General features: G+C 43.5%; 1 protein-coding gene across 1 annotated transcript in view; it reads right to left on the reverse strand.

The window, feature by feature from the left end:
* Window positions 1-22,255, reverse strand: part of EDRF1 (erythroid differentiation regulatory factor 1) — a 159,890-nt gene that overhangs the window by 74,657 nt on the left and 62,978 nt on the right. Inside the window, exons 16-19 of the mRNA XM_073595756.1 lie at window positions 19,250-19,450; window positions 14,688-14,906; window positions 8,625-8,851; window positions 3,074-3,232 (exon numbers count right to left, since the gene is read on the reverse strand). Of these exons, the coding sequence (XP_073451857.1) occupies window positions 3,074-3,232; window positions 8,625-8,851; window positions 14,688-14,906; window positions 19,250-19,450 (806 nt within the window). The remainder of the gene's footprint in view (window positions 1-3,073; window positions 3,233-8,624; window positions 8,852-14,687; window positions 14,907-19,249; window positions 19,451-22,255) is intronic.

The following is a 22,255-nucleotide window of genomic DNA, read 5'->3' on the forward strand; positions in this document are numbered from 1 at the left end:
CCCAAGCTATTTGCTGAGAGGTATAGTGAGTATTTTGCAGACCTCACTTTTTGTCACAAAGTTTTGAAAATTGAAAAAAAAAATTTTTTTTTTTCTCGTCTTTCTTTATTTTCAAAAACAAATGAGAGCTGCAAAATACTCACCATGCCTCTCAGCAAATAGCTTGGGGTGTCTACTTTCCAAAATGGGGTCATTTGGGGGGGGGGGGGGGGGGGGGTTTGTGCCACCTGGGCATTCCATGGCCTCCGAAACTGTGATAGGCAGTGAAGAGTGAAATCAAAAATTTACACCCTTAGAAATCATGAAGGCGGTGATTGGTTTTTGGGGCCCCGTATGCGGCTAGGCTCCCAAAAAGTCCCACACATGTGGTATCCACGTACTGAGAAGTAGCTAAATGTATTTTGGGGTGCAATTCCACATATGCCCATGGCCTGTGTGAGCAATATATCATTTAGTGACAACTTTGTGCAAAAAAAAAAAAAAAAAATGTGTCACTTTCCCGCAACTTGTGTCAAAATATAAAACATTCCATGGACTCAACATGCCTCAAAGCAAATAGCTTGGGGTGTCTACTTTCCAAAATGGGGTCATTTGGGGGGGTTTTATGCCATCTGGGCATTTTATGGCCTTCAAAACTGTGATAGGTAGTGAGGAGTAAAATCAAAAATTTACGCCCTTAGAAATCCTGAAGGCAGTGATTGGTTTTCGGGGCTCCGTACGCGGCTAGGCTCCCAAAAAGTCCCACACATGTGGTATCCCCATACTCAGGAGAAGCAGCTAAATGTATTTTGGGGTGCAATTCCACATATGCCCATGGCCTGTGTGAGCAATATATCATTTAGTGACAACTTTTTGTAATTTTTTTTTTTTTTTTGTCATTATCCAATCACTTGGGACAAAAAAAATGAATATTCAATGGGCTCAACATGCCTCTCAGCAATTTCCTTGGGGTGTCTACTTTCCAAAATGGGGTCATTTGTGGGGGTTTTGTACTGCCCTGCCATTTTAGCACCTCAAGAAATGACATAGGCAGTCATAAACTAAAAGCTGTGTAAATTCCAGAAAATGTACCCTAGTTTGTAGGCGCTATAACTTTTGCGCAAACCAATAAATATACGCTTATTGACATTTTTTTTACCAAAGACATGTGGCCAAATACATTTTGGCCTAAATGTATGACTAAAATTGAGTTTATTGGATTTTTTTTAGAACAAAAAGTAGAAAATATCATTTTTTTTCAAAATTTTCGGTCTTTTTCTGTGTATAGCGCAAAAAATAAAAAACGGCAGAGGTGATCAAATACCATCAAAAGAAAGCTCTATTTGTGGGAAGAAAAGGACGCAAATTTTGTTTGGGTACAGCATTGCATGACCGCGCAATTAGCAGTTAAAGCGACGCAGTGCCAAATTGTAAAAAGTGCTCTGGTCAGGAAGGGGGTAAATCCTTCCGGGGCTGAAGTGGTTAAATGACAACATGCCAGGGCGAATTGCAGATGTCTTGAAAAAGGGTCAACACTGCAAATATTGCATAAACAAAATGGAATTGCCAATAAAAGCCTTTGACACTTATGAAATGCTTGTAATTATAGTTAAAGCAGAGTTCCACCCAAAAGTGGAACTTCCGCTCATTTGTCTCATCCCCCTCCGGTGCCATATTTGGGAGGGGGTTGGATACATGTCTGACAGGTACCCTATTTCCATTTTCGGGAGACCAGGCGCATTACATCAGAAGCTCGGCTATCGCCTCCTCTTTCTCCTGCCGTCAGGCCAGTAGGAGAACGCAGTGGTGCCTAGTGTAAGCGCAGTAGGGACCAGGCGTAAACCTGTAATGCTTTACTACAGGGTTCCCTCACCAACAATGTCGGCGGCAGTTGATGGAAACATCAGCTACGGTGCCGACATCGCTGTACTCCAGGATAGGTAAGTGTCCTATTATTAAAAGACAGCAGCTGCAGTATGTGTAGCTGCTGGCTTTTAATTTTTGCAGGCGTGGGGGGGACTTCCGCTTTCAGTATACCATAACAACATCTGACAAAGAATATCTAAAAAAAAAAAAAAAAAACACTGAAGCAGCAGACTTTGTGAAAACTTTTGACCGTGGCTGTACAGGCATGACATGAAAAGAAAAAATGTCATTAGGGTCTCACAGATCTGCTCTGCCATCACTTTCTACTAAAAGTGGCTAAACAAATCAGCAGCACATCAGATTAAGAGGGAATTCACTCTCCATCTTGTATAACGTGCAGAATGTTCAGCCACCTTTAATAAAGTGATAGGCGGTGTGATCCTCTGCAGCACATGACACAGCCTGCCGATTTGTATCTTTGAATAGTCTTAGCAAATAGTGGAGGGTCCAATGGCTCTGTGCGAACACTTGCATGAACACTTTCACATCTGCTGCACAGTGTAGTCCGTCTTACATAAATGAAAAGGGGCAGTGGAGGGACAGACAATAGAAAGAGATGGAGGCGGAACATTTTTAATAGTAAAAACTTAGGCTTCCTTCCACTTTAAATATGTGACCTAGAAGTACTATTAGAACTATGGAGCCATAAACAGACATTAAAGGATATAGCTCTAGGATGTTAAAAAAAAGATCAACACAACATGCCCAATACAAATATTTTTTGTACCGTATTTTCCTAAAGCTGACTACACACTAGTGGATTTTCGAACAAGCATTAATACAAATGTCTGCAAAAATATTCTTTGTACATTTGACGAATGGATGAATGTCGATTTTGTTTGCTTAACATTCATTTTTGAATGAATGTACTGTAATTTCCTACATGAAAATCACATACACTTAGAAATTAGGTAATTTGAGAAAAAAGTTCCATCCTGCACCTTTTTGTGTCACTGCAGTTAAAAACTAACATCAGCCTGACCCCCACTAACGATTCGAAAATCGAACCAATGTTCTTAAAAATGAAATGCTACTAGCGGACAGCCAGATTTAGGAGGCCCTATACATTCTTTCCAACAAGAAACGAAGATCAGCTCTGAGAACTGCATGCTGGGACACACAGTATGATCACATTAGGAGTCTGTTAGCAGTCTATAAGAACACCTACCTGCTCCTGTGCTTTCCTGGAGATGGGAGCATAGTCCTGCAGCAGGGTGGCCATTGTAAAATAGGTCGTAGACAGCTCCCAATAAACAGAGTCCCACACAGCCTGATGAGTATCTCTTTTATCCAGAGACTTCAATGCTTTATGATAGTAATCAATAGCCTGTAAACAGATTAGGCACAGTTACCTCACAATTAACAGTGTAGCAGGTTATGCCAAACGTATGAGTGCAGTTTTTTTTACTGCATGAAAAATGCATGCACAGTGTTTTCCATGTATTCAATGGCCCTAGTTTTTTTTTTCTCCACCGGAAACTGACTGGAGCTGACAGCACAGCTCCAGTCAGTTTCTGGTGGAGAAAAAAAAAAAAAAAAAGTAGAATATGCTGCATTTTTTTCTCCACATAACTGTACTGGAACCTAGCATACCGTATCAAAAATGCACCGGAACTGTGTGTGGTGTGAATTGTAAGCAAAAACTCATCCAGAATGTATTGGGAGTGCATTTTTGAGGTGTGAACTGGCCCTCACGTTTTTTCCATTCAGAAAATTGAACAGATTCCCCCATTCAAAGTGGTGTGAAGAATCCTCCCTTCTGCTCTGTCAGAATACACAGATCAGCGCTGCAGCCAATAAATGAGCAACGTTTTTTTCCCAACAGGTCTGTTTAACAGAAGTCAATCAATAGATAATGTATTTTTCTGTTCTAAAGTTCCACTTGGAGCGACAAAGTTCACTTTTGCAGAATATTATACAATTAACGTGGAAAATACAGATTATTAAAGATGTATTTGTTTTCTACCTGCTAGCCATTGTGCATTCTAATCCGTACCCTCGCACACATGTAAAATTTTCAAAGAAAAAATACAAAAGTGCACAAGATAAGACAAATATTAATAAAACAAATAAAATAGGAGACACACTCACAAGCCGTGTGTAGTCAGATCACAGAAGACGGCCATTACCAGGTATATCATACTAGGTAGTCAATGCTTGATCAATATTAGTTGACTATTAAGGATGAAATAGCCCAGAAGCAGTCCAGGCAGCTTTGCACTTCAAACGTAAAAAAAAAAAAAAAAAATATAAATGCTGACTGACTGACAGGCTATAAACCTGTGTGGACTTCACACACCAAACCAGCCTCTTTCAACCTCTTTATCCCACAGGAAGCCAGAGGTCACGGGGAACCCCCGGCTAAGGTTATTCCATCAGGGGTCATTAGGAAAATGCTCATTACATTGATGATTACAATCCTTCCCTTACAGTCAGCTAAAAAGTTATAAAAAAGGCACCTAATCTAACTACCCTGTAAAAAGGAATATGCTTATACTTACCTATTCTTGGGGCACTCCGATCTGGTCATGTGAACGGGCAGCAGACAACATATGCCCAATAGCAAGCCTATTGCTGATGTCACGACCCAGACATTTCCACCATTGGCGGTGATATCTCCTTTCCCTTGAAGTTGGCTGCTTGAGAGATCACGACAGGCCTTCAGAATAGGTAAGTATAAGCATCTTCCATTCACAGGATAGCTAGAATAGGATTTAGAAGGGGGGGGGGGGGAGGGGGGAATGGAGCAGGTTTCAAAAAGGAGAAGTATGGCCAAAACTTTTTTAACCCTACTTTTCCTATGGATCACAGGAATGCAGTTTGTTCTGCACTCCTGTAACCAGTTTTCAGCCGAACGTGGGCTAAAAATCCAGCTGATGGCTGATGTCACTCAACCAGTCCAGGCTGGGGAAAGACCCACCCAGATGCCTCGACTGGCAGCTGGCTCAGCCATTAAGCAAGCCAGCTGCTCCCACCCCCTGCACAGCCCAGTATTCAAGTGAGTGCTGGAGAGGCAGAGAGTCGGTAACTGTCAGTCACTGGCTCACTGAAGACTGGGAACTGAGTGATCAGCTGTGTTTGATCACTCAGTCTTATAAGCAGCAGAGGACCGATATCGCATCCACCTAGGTGGGTAAAAATTTTTGAAAGGAAACCATACTTCTCTTTTGAAGTGATTCTAAAGGGTAATTAAAAATATAAAATTATATATATATATATATATATCTCACAGTTGTGCTCATATCTATAGATAGATATATATCTCATACTTGCATGCTCGGTGCAGTGAGAGCACCCCTGATTCTTCTTGGGTCCCCTGCCGGTGGTCCTGTCTTCTCCCCACAAGCCTTTTGCTATGGGGGCACTTGAGCAGGCTCGCTCCTGAGAATGGACATTATCGATTCCCACACAAAGCCCCTGCTCCCTCATTTGCTCACTGGCTGTGATTGACAGCAGCAGGAGCCAAAGGCTCCTGCTGCCTAGTGAGCGATCGAGGAGAAAGAGGCCATGGAGAGTACACAACACTGGATCGAGATGGGGCTCAGGTAAGTATAATGGGGGGGCTGCATCCAGGTTTTTTTTTTTTTTTTTTTTTTTTTTCCAGTTTTTCAGTTCTAAGTGTTAGTTCACACCAGACGCAGTTCAGTTTAGTTCCGCACGCTTTTTTTCCTGCACAAAATGCATGCACAGTGTTTTCAATGTATTTCAATGGCTCTAGTTCACACTATGCAGTCAGTTTACGGTCAGTTTCTGCACCGGAAGCTGACTACATGGTGTGAACTAGAGCCATTGGAACACATGGAAAACACTGTGCATGCATTTTTAGTGCAGAAAAAAAAGCACACGGAACTGAACTGAACTGCGTCTGGTGTGAACTAACACTTAGAACGACTTTAAGTGTTAGTTTGCCAATAGCCTAGAATTCCAAATTTTGTTGAATGTGACTAGCTGCAAAGGTTACTTTTTGGACTATTCATCCCCATGATTTGGCTAATAATGAGAGCATTGACTCCTTAGGGTTATGTACCTGGTGATGAGAACGCTTCCTACGATTTGACTACACATTGCATTTGAAAGTACGATTACTTTTGTTTTAATATTAATAAATGTCTTCTCTGCACTATATAGCTTGTGGAATTATAGTTTCACCAAAATAAAGTCCAAAAGGAACAAAAAATGGTGCAACTGATGCCATGAAAAGACATACAGAATGTGTGTAAATAGTTATTAGGATAACACAATTTGGGACCCCTAGCCCATACTTCATCAGATATAAAAAAAAAAAAAAAAAAAAAAGGGGGGGGGGGGGGGTACACTTGTGAGGCAAATAGACTAACACATAAATACATACTGCTGTACTATATACTGTAACACAATAACATACGGTGCTTGAAAGTTGGAAAACACTCAATTGTATAGTTATAACTTTTTTTGTATGGCTCAGAAAAATACAGCTAAAAACAAATAAAAATGCCACAAGCAATCATGAAATGTGTTATCACGGCAGAACAAATGAGGGGGTTTGTTATGTACTGGTGTGTTCTTTCACTTATCCAGCATTCTGTGTTAGTCACAAATGGTAGCAGAAGAGTAAAAATATATGCCTGGTGGGCTAATTGAATAGGGCTTGTGGTGAAAGCTTTTAAAATGCTTAGTGTTGCAGTGTTATACCCACTTAAAAGAATTAGATATTATCAAAATATATTCAGTTTGAATAGCAGGCAAGGGAAAACATTGACAAAGTTCATAGATATCACTGAATCCTGTATGGTTTCCCAATGTATTGGCCTTGGAACAGAAAAAGACTTGCAATATGGACATTAGGTAATAGAATATACCGTATTTATCGGCGTATAACACGCACATTAATTTCAAGAGGGAAGATTCAGGAAAAAAACTTAAATTATAAATAAGAAACTTTGAAGCAAAATAAGGGTCAGTGCCCATCTGCAGCCTCACCGTTGCCATCAATGCAGCAGCCTCACCGTTGCCATCAATGCAGCAGCCTCCCCGTTGCCATCAATGCAGCAGCCTCCCCGTTGCCATCAATGCAGCAGCCTCACCGTTGCCATCAATGCAGCAGCCTCACCGTTGCCATCAATGCAGCAGCCTCACCGTTGCCATCAATGCAGCAGCCTCACCGTTGCCATCAATGCAGCAGCCTCACCGTTGCCATCAATGCAGCAGCCTCACCGTTGCCATCAATGCAGCAGCCTCACCGTTGCCATCAATGCAGCAGCCTCACCGTTGCCATCAATGCAGCAGCCTCACCGTTGCCATCAATGCAGCAGCCTCACCGTTGCCATCAATGCAGCAGCCTCACCGTTGCCATCAATGCAGCAGCCTCACCGTTGCCATCAATGCAGCAGCCTCACCGTTGCCATCAATGCAGCAGCCTCACCGTTGCCATCAATGCAGCAGCCTCACCGTTGCCATCAATGCAGCAGCCTCACCGTTGCCATCAATGCAGCAGCCTCACCGTTGCCATCAATGCAGCAGCCTCACCGTTGCCATCAATGCAGCAGCCTCACCGTTGCCATCAATGCAGCAGCCTCACCGTTGCCATCAATGCAGCAGCCTCACCGTTGCCATCAATGCAGCAGCCTCACCGTTGCCATCAATGCAGCAGCCTCACCGTTGCCATCAATGCAGCAGCCTCACCGTTGCCATCAATGCAGCAGCCTCACCGTTGCCATCAATGCAGCAGCCTCACCGTTGCCATCAATGCAGCAGCCTCACCGTTGCCATCAATGCAGCAGCCTCACCGTTGCCATCAATGCAGCAGCCTCACCGTTGCCATCAATGCAGCAGCCTCACCGTTGCCATCAATGCAGCAGCCTCACCGTTGCCATCAATGCAGCAGCCTCACCGTTGCCATCAATGCAGCAGCCTCACCGTTGCCATCAATGCAGCAGCCTCACCGTTGCCATCAATGCAGCAGCCTCACCGTTGCCATCAATGCAGCAGCCTCACCGTTGCCATCAATGCAGCAGCCTCACCGTTGCCATCAATGCAGCAGCCTCACCGTTGCCATCAATGCAGCAGCCTCACCGTTGCCATCAATGCAGCAGCCTCACCGTTGCCATCAATGCAGCAGCCTCACCGTTGCCATCAATGCAGCAGCCTCACCATTGCCATCAATGCAGCAGCCTCACCATTGCCATCAATGCAGCAGCCTCACCATTGCCATCAGTGCAGCAGCCTCACCATTGCCATCAGTGCAGCAGCCTCACCATTGCCATCAGTGCAGCAGCCTCACCATTGCCATCAGTGCAGCAGCCTCACCATTGCCATCAGTGCAGCAGCCTCACCATTGCCATCAGTGCAGTCTGATCGATGCCCATCTGCAGCCTAGAGGGGACAGGGAGGGGGGCGGGACGAGCGCCGACAGATTACATATAATGAGAATCTCCTATGATAGACAGAACAGTGGTCCAATGGCGGCCCAGGAGATGGGACTTCCTATTACAGAGGCCGTCAAGTAAACAGGAGATTCTCACTGTATGTAATCTGATGGCGCTCGTCCCGCCCCCCTCCCTGTCCCCTCCGAGGCAACTAAAATTGAAGTATTGGCGTATAACACGCACACACTATTTGCAGCCGATTTTCATGGGGAAAAAGTGAGTATTATACGCCAATAAATACAGTATATACTGTATATTGCTTTTCAAGTACTAAATTAATAAGTGTATGTAAAACACATTGACGCACAGTCCCACCTTATTGTAATAAAGAGCCTCCTCTGGAGAGAACTCCCCCCTTCTCACAACATTTTCACTTCCGCAGTGTGCCTGGGCACATATCCTCATCAGGCGCCCCAGGTTACACAGTAAGAGAGCCATGTTGGTGGAGTCCCGGATAGCTTCAAAGTTGGCGATTCCTTTCTCAAAACTGGAGAAGCTCTTCTTCCACATGTCCTGCTCTGCATTGGACACGGTCCTCCCGGCTGGATGGTGTGGAAAAGAAAAAAGAAAAAGCTAAAATTTTGCTTAAACAAAACCATAAATGTAAGCAGTTGTGTGTTTATTTTTACCCATCATACAAACCCAAAAAAATACAAAATGCAATTAGGCCCAGTTCACACAGGCACACTTAGGCTCGGTTCACACGGGGGCGACTTGTCAGGCGACCTAGTCGCCTGACAAGTCGCCTCCCGTTCTGTACAATGGAACCGTTCTAATCGGAGCGACGCAAGTCGCTCCGACTTATAAGAAAGGTTCCTGTACTACTTTGGGGGCGACTTGCATAGACTTCTATACAGAAGTCGTCTTGCAAGTCGCCCCGGCAGTCGTGTGCAGGTCGCCTCGGTGAGGCGACCTGCAAGTCGTGCCGCGTCTAGTGTGAACCGGCACTGAAAGAGGAGTTCAACTCAAAAGTGGAACTTCTGTTTTAAAGGACTCCTGACCACCTGATATGCCACATTTGGCATGTCATTTTCTTGGGGGAGAGAGTATCTAGTTTTGACAGGTACCCAGCTCCCACCTAGGTGACTCGAGCCAAAGTTCTCCTCTCCCCCTCCCTGCAATCTTCTGGGACACATCACAGGTCCCAGAAGATTGTCCGGCCATTCAGGACGTGCAGCGCGACTCGTGAATGCGCAGTGCAGGCTGTGAAGCCGCAAACTGTCAAAGCCGGGTGCCTACACTAGTGATGCTGGCGCTGAGGAGAGGCGGTGAAGAGAACTGAGGCTTCGGGCGGCCGCATCGCTGGACCGTGGGACAGGTGAGTGAGTGTTTATTAAAAGTCAGCAGCTACACTTTTTGAAGTTGCCGACTTTTAATAAAAACACAGAAACGGCTGGAACACCGCTTTAAGTATACAAACAAATTGCATCTTCCCCAACCTATGACTGGCCTTAACCCCCTAGAGCCAGCACCTGCCAGCCCTTTAAGGGGTTTGGAATGCTGGGAGGCGGGACAGGGCTTATAGTCATGTAAAAGCTGTGATTGGCAGTCACACGATCAGAAAGCTCCTGATGGCAAGCAAACAGGAGCTTTCCATTACAAGCCACTAACTGCCAGGATTGCGCTCTCGGCACACCTCTATTGGCAGTATTGCATGCAAATAAGCAATTGCTCAACACCAAGGCACGGCCGCCCAGAGGCCGCATATTTGCGTGTGCTCAGCATGAACAGGTTAACAGCAAGGAACACAAGGAAGGGCAACACATGTCATAAAAACAAAGAATAATTCCCAGCTCAACTTACCAGCCAGCCTTCAACAAACGCAATTATCCTAACAGTTCACGCTAAAAAAAACGGTGTTTCATATGTACACATTTGCAAATACATGCGTAAGTTGAAGAGGCCACGACAAGGCATAATCATGCATGTCAGAATTCTATAAAAGCGCTAGCATCGTTAACGTCACGCAGGAAACTATCATCCTCAACAGACAGAGATCAAATCACAGATAGCCTAAATAATTCTCTGAGAACACAACGGCTGTGGGGTGGGGAATGCCCCGGGAACAGATAATCGTCCCGTGCAGGTGACTGCTTACTGCCGACTCTGTAGGTTTGGATCCTAGTTTGTCACTAATCCTGAGACTCTCCCCCATTTATAGATCATGTTACAGGCAGTGTAAACCTAAATAACTTCTCAATGGAGAAGGGACAGGTCCCCGGTTCAACTTTTTCAAGCAGCTCAACCCAAACCCAAACACATTAACAACCTCCGCACAAGAAGAGGACAGGGCATCCCTGGAGTGAAGATTTCTCCAGGAACCAGCTGTATGCATGATTTGGGGGGCATACTTCATTACTGCCAAGTTAAGGGACTAAAGCTGTACAGAGAAAAAAAAAATAAAAAATTACCAGTTCAGACAGATGGCTTACAGCAGTTTTTAAAGCCGAAGTTTAAAGTTATTGAATGACTTTTCCATTTCAATCAGTAGCAAGCAACTATTTACCAAAACCACCCTATAATAATGCTTTTCTGAAAGATATAGCAACACTGTAAAGGCGATCCTTACATAGAGAGAGTCAAGTACACCCCCCCCCCCCCCCCCCTCGGTATACTATTCTATTGTCACGTAATTGACTCACTTCTGCAGAGAGCACAGAAGTCTGCACAGAGCTTGAAAGTAAAGATCGGGCATCTACAGCACCATCCTCTGGTTTATTGTAGTGGGTTTTTCATCAAAAGATTTGCAAATCTACCTGCAGAAATGCAGGTTCTCTTTACTGCTCTGGTATTGATTAAATTATGCCATATATATATATATATATATATATATATATATATATATATATATATATATATATATATATATAAGTGTGAGTGGCCAGTCTCAGTATCTACAAGGAAGACGCAGGTAAGAAATCACTGGAAAGTTTGACACTTTTCGCAAATTTATATAACCAACATGTAAAGCATTGTTTTATTCCCATTAAAGTTTTTTTTTTACTTAAAAAGGAGTTCCACCCAAAGTGGAACTTCCACTTATTTGTCTCCTCTCCCCCTCCGGTACCACAACTGGCAGGTATCCTGATCCCACTTCCGGGAGTCTGGGCCGCGGCCCGTGACGTCACCCCCGGGCTCCCTCCTCTTCCCTCCTCCTCCTCTCCCTGTCTCTGGGCCAGTAGGAGAGAGGAGCAGGGCCTTGCGCATGCGCAGTAGAGTTCCTGGCGTGAAGCGATAAGGCTGCACTGCCGGGTACCCTTACTCGCAATGGCGGCGGCAGCACTCGACAGCTGATGGAAACATCAGCTGCGGTGCCGACATCGCTGGACTCCAAAACAGGTAAAAGGCAGCAACTGCAGTATGTGTAGCTGCTGGCTTTTAATTTTTTTCTTTTTTGGGGCGGAACACCACTTTAAATCACACCAGGGGAAGGGTGAGCAGTTTGTCAAGTTTGCATAAAACTTTTGCCTAGCCGCTAATTCCCCTTACCAGGCGCATTCAATTAAGGCAAGCTTGAGGCTTAAGTACCTTAAAATGCACAGTCCTATCATTTCCTCTCCAACATTATAGTCAAATACTCCGCTTGTACACTGAGATTCTGACAGAAAATGGATTGAAATTGCTAGAAAATTGCACAATATAATGTAAATTAAAAGGATGTAAATATAAGGTTTGTCTGAGTGAGACTAAAAAAAAAAAAAAAAAAAAAAAAACAACCTTGAATAAAGCAGGAAAATTTAAATTGCAGGAAATCCATCGCAGCACTTAAATATATATGCAAATGTTCAGAATGCAGGCTAGAAATTCATTAGCTCGCTATGCTTTGCTGATGAGGTTGTAGGAGGACAAATCTATGTGGCTTTAAAGTTTGAGTACTTGAAAATGATTTCCATTCAGAGAAATGATTATACATTAAAACACTCTCTCCTCCAACTGACAAAAACATCAGGGGTTCTGGTTTACCAACAGCCTAAAAGTGTTACTAACTCCACATCACCGCTGGCCTAGTTTAATAGTATCTAGTATCTGAGAGAAGCGTTAAACTTTCCATAAAAGTTCACTGCCCCACACCCTCTTAAAAAGTAACTCCACTTTTACTGTGAAAAAAAAAAAATCCTCCCCTCTGGGTGAGCTCTGTACACTGCAGAGATTTTAACAAACCGTGTTGCAGATTCCTACCTTTTGTTATTCTGAAGAAACCCCCGTTTGTTGGTTTGTATGTCTGTGTGGGAGCGATATTGGAATTATGGATCAGCTGCTGCACCTGCATGGCTCTAATTAGGAAAGTGGCAGGGTCTGCATTTTTTAAGATGAGATTTCCCTTTGATATATCTGGATGGGATGTTCTGTAAACTGTGTACAGAACACCTCCAGGTTGCCATACTGCATTTTACAAATAAATAAACACAGCACTGCATATTGAAAAGGAAAGGTCATTTTTAACAGACAAATTACAATATGACTTGTGTTGGGAATTGTATAGACTACTGTATATACTCGAGTATAAGCCGAGTTTTTCAGCACATTTTTTTGTGCTGAAAATATCCCCTTCAGCTTATACTCGAGTCAAGCACTTTTCTGCAGCAGCTAATGACATTTTCCGAACTGAATTTGGGGCCCCATATCTCGGGGCCACTTGATGCTAGGAACCCCAAGTTTGGTGTGCAAACTCAGGGGAAGCACTAAAACATATCGAAAGCTGGGGTTCCTAGCACCAAGTGGCCCCAAGATACGGGGCCCCAAAGTCGGTCAACTGTGTCCATCTGCAGCAATGTCATTTCGGGACCCTTTGGGTCCAGAGACCCCAAATTTTGGCTGCAGCTAGGGGGCATCTAGGAACCCTTAACTACCAAGTTTGAAGTTCGGGGGACCTATGGCTGCAAATGGGCACAGTGAGGCTGCAAATGGGCACAGTGAGGCTGCAAATGGGCATTGTTGACCCTCTTTTCCACTTACAGTAGCTGTGCATTTCTCACCCTAGGCTTATACTCGAGTCAATACGTTTTCCCAGTTTTTTGTGGTAAAATTAGGTGGGTCGGCTTATATTCGGGTCGGCTTATACTCGAGTATATACGGTATATTATCTTATTTGCTAATTTTTTTCCCAGCGAAAGTGGAGTTACCCTTTAAGCACTCCAAAACCATTTTATACTAGAAGCTCACAGCTGAGGTCTGGATAGCTGTGGTCTGCTCCAAGCCATGTCTGGAGCACTGGGAAACAGCCATATACAAGTCTATGAGGACTCGCGGAGCAGGCGCAGCGCTAATGAGCATTTTGGCAAGAATATCAAAACAAATTTGCATCTTGTCAAAGTCTGCTAAGCTTGCCTGAGGATAAGTAAGCAGCTGGGGTTAATGGTTTTTATTGCAGGATAAGTCTGTAGAACTAAGCAGATGGTAGTGTGCCTCTATTTTGTACTGTACTCGTAATCTATATTCACGGTTTTATATAAATTATATCTTTTTTTTTTTAACCAACTCATACTAATGCTGCTAAATTTGACTTAAGCAGCAAAGCTTTAATGACCACTGGTCATCAAAGTGTTTAATCAGATGACAATCCGAGGGGCACAAACACTACTGGTTGAATATTGTCAGGGGTAAAAAACCAAACCAATGTCTGGAAGCCTTGTCTGGTTGTTACTCTCTTCTCCCCAAGGAGCCAGCGCCATAGGGGTCAACCACTTGCCTCTGCCACCTTTTTCTACAGCAAAAAACACAAATGAAAACCAGACACCTTTATGTTACTACTTGGAGTACAGTAGTACCTTGGATTACAAGCACAGTTCTTTCCAGAATCATGCTTGTAATCCAAAGCACTCGTATATCAAAGCGAGTTTCCCCACCCATAGGAATCAATGGAAACTCAGATAACACATTCCAGTGCCACTGCTGATGTATGCAGTACCGCACGTGGCCAGAGGTGCGGGGGCGCCGGAGACACTCGGAAACACTTTGAGACTCGGGAACCGAGCGTCTTCAAGCGTCACGCACTTTTGCCATTCTGCCTGTGTACCGAATGATCAGTGGATGCCAGCGGATATTGAGTCAGCGGGAGCCGCTGATCGGCTTTCGCTATGTAGAATCACAGCGGGAGCGAGCCACCGGCGGCATGCACTTGCTACCCGGAAGTGCAGGATCATCTAAAATTATATATATATATATATATATACACACACACACACATAGATAATCTCTCTCTCATATATATATATATATATATATATATACTTTATCTATATACAGACACACACACATATATATACACACACGTGATTTTGCGTAGTTTTACTGCTATAGGGCGGTCGACAAGTGGTTAAGTTATTCAAGATAGCAGGCCTCTGACAAGGCTCTTAAATCTCACACATCAGACCTCACCTGCTCTCTCAGACTGGACCGCTGCAGCCTGGTTCATAAAGAACACTCCGATCTCATTTCGGATATTGCCAAGCCTCTTGAGCACCTGCATCTTCTGCTCTGGGTTCTGGTCCTGGAGTTGGGTGATGATCAGGATTTCGTTGGCAGCTTCATAGCATTTGCAGCTAACAGACAGCTGACATTCCAGGTCAGTGATCAAGTCAGTAACAAAGGAAAAACCTAAAAGATAGAGCTTCAGGTTTATTAATGTAGTGATAACTGCGGATCAGTAGAGTATGAACAGTTCACAACTCCTATGTTATGTAAAATCACCATAAGGTCTCTTGTAGAGGTCGACCGATATGGGTTTTTCTCTGGCCGATGCCGATATTTACAAATCGCGGTGGCCGATGGCCGATATGTGATGCTGATTTTTTGGGGCCGATATATTAGGCCGATTTTTTTTTTTTACCTTCATCTCATAAAATCTAACAGTTAGACCCCTTTCACACTGGGGCGTTTTTCAGGCACTTTTGGGCTAAAAATAGCACCTGTAAAGTGCCTGTCAAACGGCTCCCCTGCAGTCTGTGTGAAAGCTCGAGTGCTTTCACACTGAGGCGATGCGCTGGCAGGATATTAAAAAAAGTCCTGCAAGCAGCATCTTTGGAGCGGTGTATACCACCACTCCTGCCCATTGAAATGAATGCGCACCGCTGTCGAATCGCCTGCAAAGCGTTTCGGCAGCGGCGCTTCAGGGGCGCATTTAACCCCTTCCTCGGCCGCTAGCTGGGTTATAATCGACCTGCTAGCAGCCGAATAGCGCCGCTAAAATGATGGTAAAGAGCCGCTAAAACTAGCAGTCTTTTACCGTCAACGCATGCCCGCTCCAGTGTGAAAGCAACCTTCAGTGATACGGAAATTTTTTTACATTTAAACATTTATTAAACAAAACAAACCTCCAATCAGTTCACTTGTATGTAGAATTTAGATTAAAAAAATATAAAAAAAACCTCTCTTAAATATTAAATACACAAAAACAGGTAATCAAAACTTCTGGATGAAAAAAAAATGGGCTAACTTTACTGCTTAGTTTTTTTTTTTTAATTTATTAGTGTATTTTTTTAAAAATTGCATTTGAAAGACCGCTGCGCAAATACCGTGTGACATAAAATATTGCAACAACTGCTATTTTATTCCCTAGGGTCTCTGCTAAAAAAAATATATATAATGTTTGGGGGTTCTAAGTGATTTTCTAGCAGAAAATACTGGATTTTTACTTGTAAGCAACAAATGTCAGAAAAGATTTAGTCTTTAAATCGTTAAACTGAGAACTTCTACACACTGAATTTAGTTCATTCAGAAGTGTAAACATTGTATCCTTGAGGTTCTTTTTATCAGATTTGGCAGGCTGCCCAGAGAGGGGGAGAAGTCGCTTCACACAGGCAACTTGCATTGACTTCTATTACAGAAGTCTTTTGCAAGTCGCGCTGAAGCTATATCGGCTTTTTTATCAGCACAATCGGCCAATGCCGATTAAGTAAAAAACACCAAATATCGGCCAATATATCGGTCGACCTCTAGTCTCTTGTATTAAGTAATCAGCTTTCAGAGACCAATTTTCCAAGTGCAGATTAGAGAAAGACATCTAATGTACTGCTTCTCACTCTGGGGTTGATTTACTAAAACTGGAGAGTGCAAAATCTGTTGCAGCTCTGCATAGAAACCAATCAGCTTCCAGGATTTTTTGTCAAAGTTTAATTGAACAAGTTGAAGTTGGAAGCTGATTGGCTAATATGCACAGCTGCACCAGATTTTGCATTCTCCAGTTTTAGTAATCAACCGGTGTGTCCACGCGAGGACCTGTTATGCTGGGTTCACACCTATGCAAATTGGATGCGGAGTTACTCCGTATCCAACTTGCATAGCAGGAGATTGTGACCGGTTCACACATCTCCGCAGCATGTCCAGTTCGTTTTGCAGGAAAAACGTGTGCTTTTTTAATCTGTTTCAGGTCCGAACTCAGCCCAAAATTCGGGCTGAAATCGTACCTGAAACAGTGAACCAGCATGCACCGGACCCCTGCTGTGCAACGGGTGTGGCTTCTACGTGAGACTTGGGGGGGTTCGCCACAAACTCTGTATCTGCTGTCAGCACAATATGATCTGGAACTGAACAAAAATGACTGCCTTACAGTTAGATGGACTGTAGTTAAGATGTGATCCTAATGATTCATTTTTCAAATGTATTAAACAATTTTTCATAATGTTTACCAAACAACTTAATTCCCAAAATGCTATAGTAAAGGTATATTGACTTATTAGCGAAAATATTGTTTTGGTAAACATTTGCGTAAATATCGCGGGAGCTTAAAAATCAGTTTTTATTCTACTGGCCCTATGCTTTGAGAAAATATATGGTTTTGGGGGAGGGTCTTTTACAAACTCTGAAAGCTGTAATGGAACAATGAAAACCTTCAGATTTTTAGAGAAATATGGTTATTTAAATTTTTTCGTATGTTCAATTTTCACCATTGTGCAAAAAGGCGTAATTAAAAAATTACAAATCTATTTATTAACTCAATACAGGTTAAGCTTTTATATTTAGTAGAAATTTAGCAGGGATTTTGTAAAATTTGCTGTGTTTATATCTGCTAAAAATTTTAGAGAATTTTTAGCAAATATATTGTTTTGATAAACATTTGCACAAATATCGCAGGGGGTTAAAATCAGTAGTACCTTCTTGTTATTCGACACATCATTTGCTTTCAGAAAATATATGGTTTGGGGGGGTCTTTAACAAACTCTGAAAGCTGTAAGGGAAAAACGAAAAGCTCTAGATTTGAGAAATTTGTATATTCACATTTTTATGTATGTTCGATTTTCACCATTTTGCAAAAAAAGGTGCAATCTAAAATTTACAAATATTGTTTTTTTTAACTCAATACAGGTTAGCTTTTATATTTAGCAGGAATTTTGTAAATTGTGCTGTTTTTATCTGCTAATGATTTTAGTGTATTTTTTTGCATAAAAATTTGCCCCAATATTGTGCCCTGAAAAAGTAGCACCTTCTTTGTATTCTACTGGTCATGTGTTTTCAGAAAATATATGGTTTGGGGGGTCTTTTACAAACTCTGAAAGCTGTAAGGGAAAAATAAAAAAAGCTATGGAAAATTGCAAAAATGGCTCGGCCAGCGAAGTTTAAAAGTGGAGCACAGGGCCTGGCAGTGAAAAGTTAAAGTGGTTGTAAAGCCTTAAAGTTTTTCACCGTAATGCATTCTATGCATTAAGGTGAAAAACAGTCTGTGCTGCAGCTCCCCCCAGACCCCCCCCTCCCACCCCCCTTTTTCTTACCTGAATCCAATGCGATTCAGCAATGTGCACGAGCGCAGCTGCTCCAGCTGCTGTCACTCTCCTCATTGGGTCTGTGTCAATGGACGCAACAGCGGGACTGGGGAGCGAGCCCACAAGGGTGCCCCCATAGAAAGTGGCTTTCCGTAGGGGCACACAATGAAGAGGAGGAGCCTGGAGCACTGGCGGGGGACCCCAGAAGAAGAGGACTGGGGCTGCTCTGTGCAAAACCATTGCACAGAGCAGGTACGTATAGGCATGTTGGTTATTGAAAAAAAAAAATAAATAAATAAAACATTTAGGGTCGGTTCACACATGGGCAACACGACTTTAGCGCGACTTTGTACCGCGACTTCAACGCGACTTCAACGCGGCTTCAGCGCGACTTTAGCGCGACTTCGGCAAATTACGAGGCGACTTGAAGTCGCCTCCATGACAGTCGACTTCGCCTGTGGCCAATCACCTCTCTGGGAGGGAGGGGGGGAGGGAGGGGTTTTCTCTGCAAAGTCGCTTGACTTTACAGAGAGATCCGACTTGCAGGCGACTTACATTGAGTTGAATGGGTACAAGTCGCCTACAAGTCGGATAGAAGTAGTACAGGAGTCTTTTCTGAAGTTGGAGCGACTTCAGTAGTGTCAATTAAGACGCTCCCATTGCCTACCATGTTAACCTAAATGCAAAGCGATTTGGGGCGACTTGAGGGCGTACAAGTCGGATCCCAAGTCGCCCCAGTGTGAACCGACCCTTACAACCATTTTAAGCACATTTACAGTAGACACAGGAGGAGGGTACAACCCCGTAGCTGGTTTCTATTCCGCAGTGAAGCTGCACACAGGCTACAAAGCTTTTGAGCTCTAATATTCAAATGTGTGAATTGTGTTTATACGGCATCAATAGAATGCGCTGATGTCAAAAGACATAGCTGCAAGTGGCTTGAAGGAGAAGTGAGCTTCACGGTAGGTCACTTAGACCAGTGGTTCTCCACCCTGTAAGTACCCCCAACAAACCATGTTTTGGGAATTTCTCTTAGATAAAATAGCTGTCCAAAATAGCAAGCCATTGATTCTGATTTAAAGCACCTGTGCAAGTTGAAGGAAAAGTGCAAACATGGAGTGTCAGGGGTACTTGAGGACAGGGTTGAGACCCACTGACTTAGACTGACTATGAGGAAGTTCTGCAGTGGATGAAGCTGGAGTTCTCTTTGCTCCTCCATGTATGAGTAATTGTGATGCTCACCATCACAGCTAGATTCTCTGTGAAGACTGTGCAGGATCTCCTGATCATCCTTCGTCTGGTAATTGTACTCCTCGAAATATGCAGCTCGGTTGCTTGCGTTCTGGGCCAGCATGAGCTGAATGTCTCCGCAGAGAGCGAGGTACTGGCACAGCAACAGCGTGACATCAGGAACTTGACTGGTATACAAGCAGCTGTAGGCATCTATGAAGAATGACAAAATTGTTTAACAGTACATACTGATTTTAAAACACACTTAGTGACGGTCAGCACATCACAACTTGACATGCATACATTTGACAATCAAGGGGAAAGTGACACCTTTTATCAACAATTTCTTCTCGGCTACACCTTGTTTAAAAAAAAACAAAAAAACAAAACCTTTTTGTGAATTGTTCAGCAAGCATCAAACTAGGGCTGGGGAAAAAAATCGATTTGAATCTTGAATCAAGTTGAGAGGTCAAATCGATTCAAATTTTCAGCAAATCGATTTTTTTTTTTCCCACCAGGACCGGCACTGACACCGTGTTGGTCCTGAGGAGCTGCGGGCAGGGGTTTTTAGGTGAGGCCGCAGCTTCAGCCTAGTCCGCGAGGCCAGACGCCGCGGACTAGGCCTAAGCCACGGCTTCGCCTAAAAACTCCTGCCCGCAGCTCCTCAGGACTGGCACGGTGTCCATAAAAAAAAAAAACAAAAAAAAACAAAAAAAAAAAAAAACCCCGATTCGAATCGTGAATCGAGTTTAAAAAAAAATTTGCAGATTTTTTTTTTTTTTTGGAGAAAATCGCCCAGCTCTACATCAAGCCTCTCAAATGTAATCCACTATGTAGGCATTGTGGGGAAAGGTAAGAGAAAAAAAAAAAAATATCCTTACAGCTTTATTTCAGTTAGAAACAGATAGCATTGATGAATTTTGTAACCTGCATAACAAATCACCTTTCACACGATCGGCCGGCTCAGGTCCGCCTGTCCTTTTTTCAGGCGGATTCGAGCGGGCCATCCATTGACTTCTATGGGCAGTCGGATGTCAGCGGGGATGTGCCTGCTGACACCCGCCTGCCATCCGATCCGACAAGATCGGCTCAAAACAGACGGATGGCGATACGGTCGCCATCCAGCGGATCGGATGAAGACAGGACAGGCTGTCTTCTCCCCATATAGAACAGCAGGGCTCTGACAGGTCTGTCCCTGCACAGTGAGCAGAGACAGACCTGTCATCCGTCTGCTCAGCGGCGATCAACGGAGTGATCCCCTGCTGAGCTAGAAAGAGCCCGTCCAGCGGATCTGCCCCGTGTATATGGGGCCTTACGCTTACATACACAACATTCAGTGGGGTGGGTCACATGCAGTTTGCACATCATCATCATAACAGCAATAAAAAGCAAAGTGTATTCTTTCCTAGAAGAGAAATTTGGAGCCTGTAAATTGTTGACTTCATTTTGCAAATGCTAGTTACCTGCTTGTTAAGCCGACCCTCTGGTTTTAATGCTATGATTCACGGATCTAGAACAAGTATAGCGATGAGGAGTTTTGTTTTACTCAGACTTTCCTGATGGCACACTCGTTCTAGCCCAGTAATTCAAACGTACTGAAGCCTACAAGCCACTAGAAAAATCAGGATACTAGCACTTTCAGCAGCTTCTATAACTAAGGGAAAGGTTTCCTTTAACCTCCTCCCATCCAGCCAATGTACATATACAGCCGGAGGGGAGCAGCGCCGATGCAGGTGGACGTACCTGTATGCCCTCCAGCATGGGCCACTCACGTGTGATCTGTGACCGATGTCCACCGGACACAGCAGATCACGTTATCAATGTACTGGGCTTCTGTGAGTTGTGAGTTGCTGTGAGTGATCGCAGTGACCAGACTTACAGTAGTAAACAAAGCTGTCATGCCCTGTTTACTACTCTGTGATCTCTGATTTATCACAGTGATCACATGGTACCAGGGACAATCACAGCGGCCCTATGCCATGTGATAGCTGTGACAAATCACAGCAGTAAACAGTAAATTAAACCTTTGCTCATTACTAGCAATCAAAATGTAAAAAAAAGCAAAAAAAAAAAAAAAAAAAAAACACACACACACTGATCACCCCCCAAAGTGGGGTTGAAGGTGGTAAAACAATGGTCAAACAAGGTTTTACCACCCCCAACCTCATGTGTTAACAAGCCCTAATAGAGTTTATGTCTGATTGTCGCCTGTACTAACCTTGGCTCATTTATTGGCCGCATATCTGCATGTTGCCTGTTTGCTGATCATGTCTCTGCCTGCACCAGACCTGACTGACTACGTTCATGCAAGGCACCAGTCTCAGTCATTCCCTGTGGACAACTGCACTCCTGGAACCATGGGAACTCTTTTGTTCTTCCTTTCTGTAGCCTCCTGTACTTCCTCACCAATAAACATGGCATTCCTGGGCATAGCCACATACCAGTAAACTATGTTTGTTTAGTTTATAGGAACCCAACTATAGGTGACGCTACACTAAGCTATATTCCCTGACCACTCGTATAGAGGAGACTATTATTGCGGTAAAAAGGGCTGACACAATTGGTTGATTTGTGTGATACACAAGATAAAATATTCAGTATATAATCAGTCCAAACAGTGAAAAAGTCTCACCACACTCGGGAGGAGTAGCAGAATGTGTTTTGGGGTGTAATTCTAAGTAAGCCTATGCTGTGTGTGAGAGAAAGCGTCATTTCAAAATTCATTTCACATTTTTCAAAAACTTGTGAAAAAAAAAAAAATGAAGTCTTCAAAAGACTCATTGTGCTTCTTAAAATGGGGTAATGTTGTGGGTGTTTCCACTGTCCTGATGTTCCAGGGCCTCCAAATATGCGATAGATATTCAGGAAATAAGATGTGTACTTTATGCTCCTTGAAAGCACAAAGGTGCTCCTTGGATTTTGGGCCCCTATATGCTGTGAAAAAAAGTCTCACATGTGGTATCCCCATATTTGGTAGGCATAGCAGAATGTGTTTTGGGGTATAATTAAAAGTGTGCC

This window comes from Aquarana catesbeiana, linkage group LG08 (genome assembly GCF_042186555.1).
Source record: "Aquarana catesbeiana isolate 2022-GZ linkage group LG08, ASM4218655v1, whole genome shotgun sequence".
Classification (NCBI taxonomy): domain Eukaryota; kingdom Metazoa; phylum Chordata; class Amphibia; order Anura; family Ranidae; genus Aquarana; species Aquarana catesbeiana.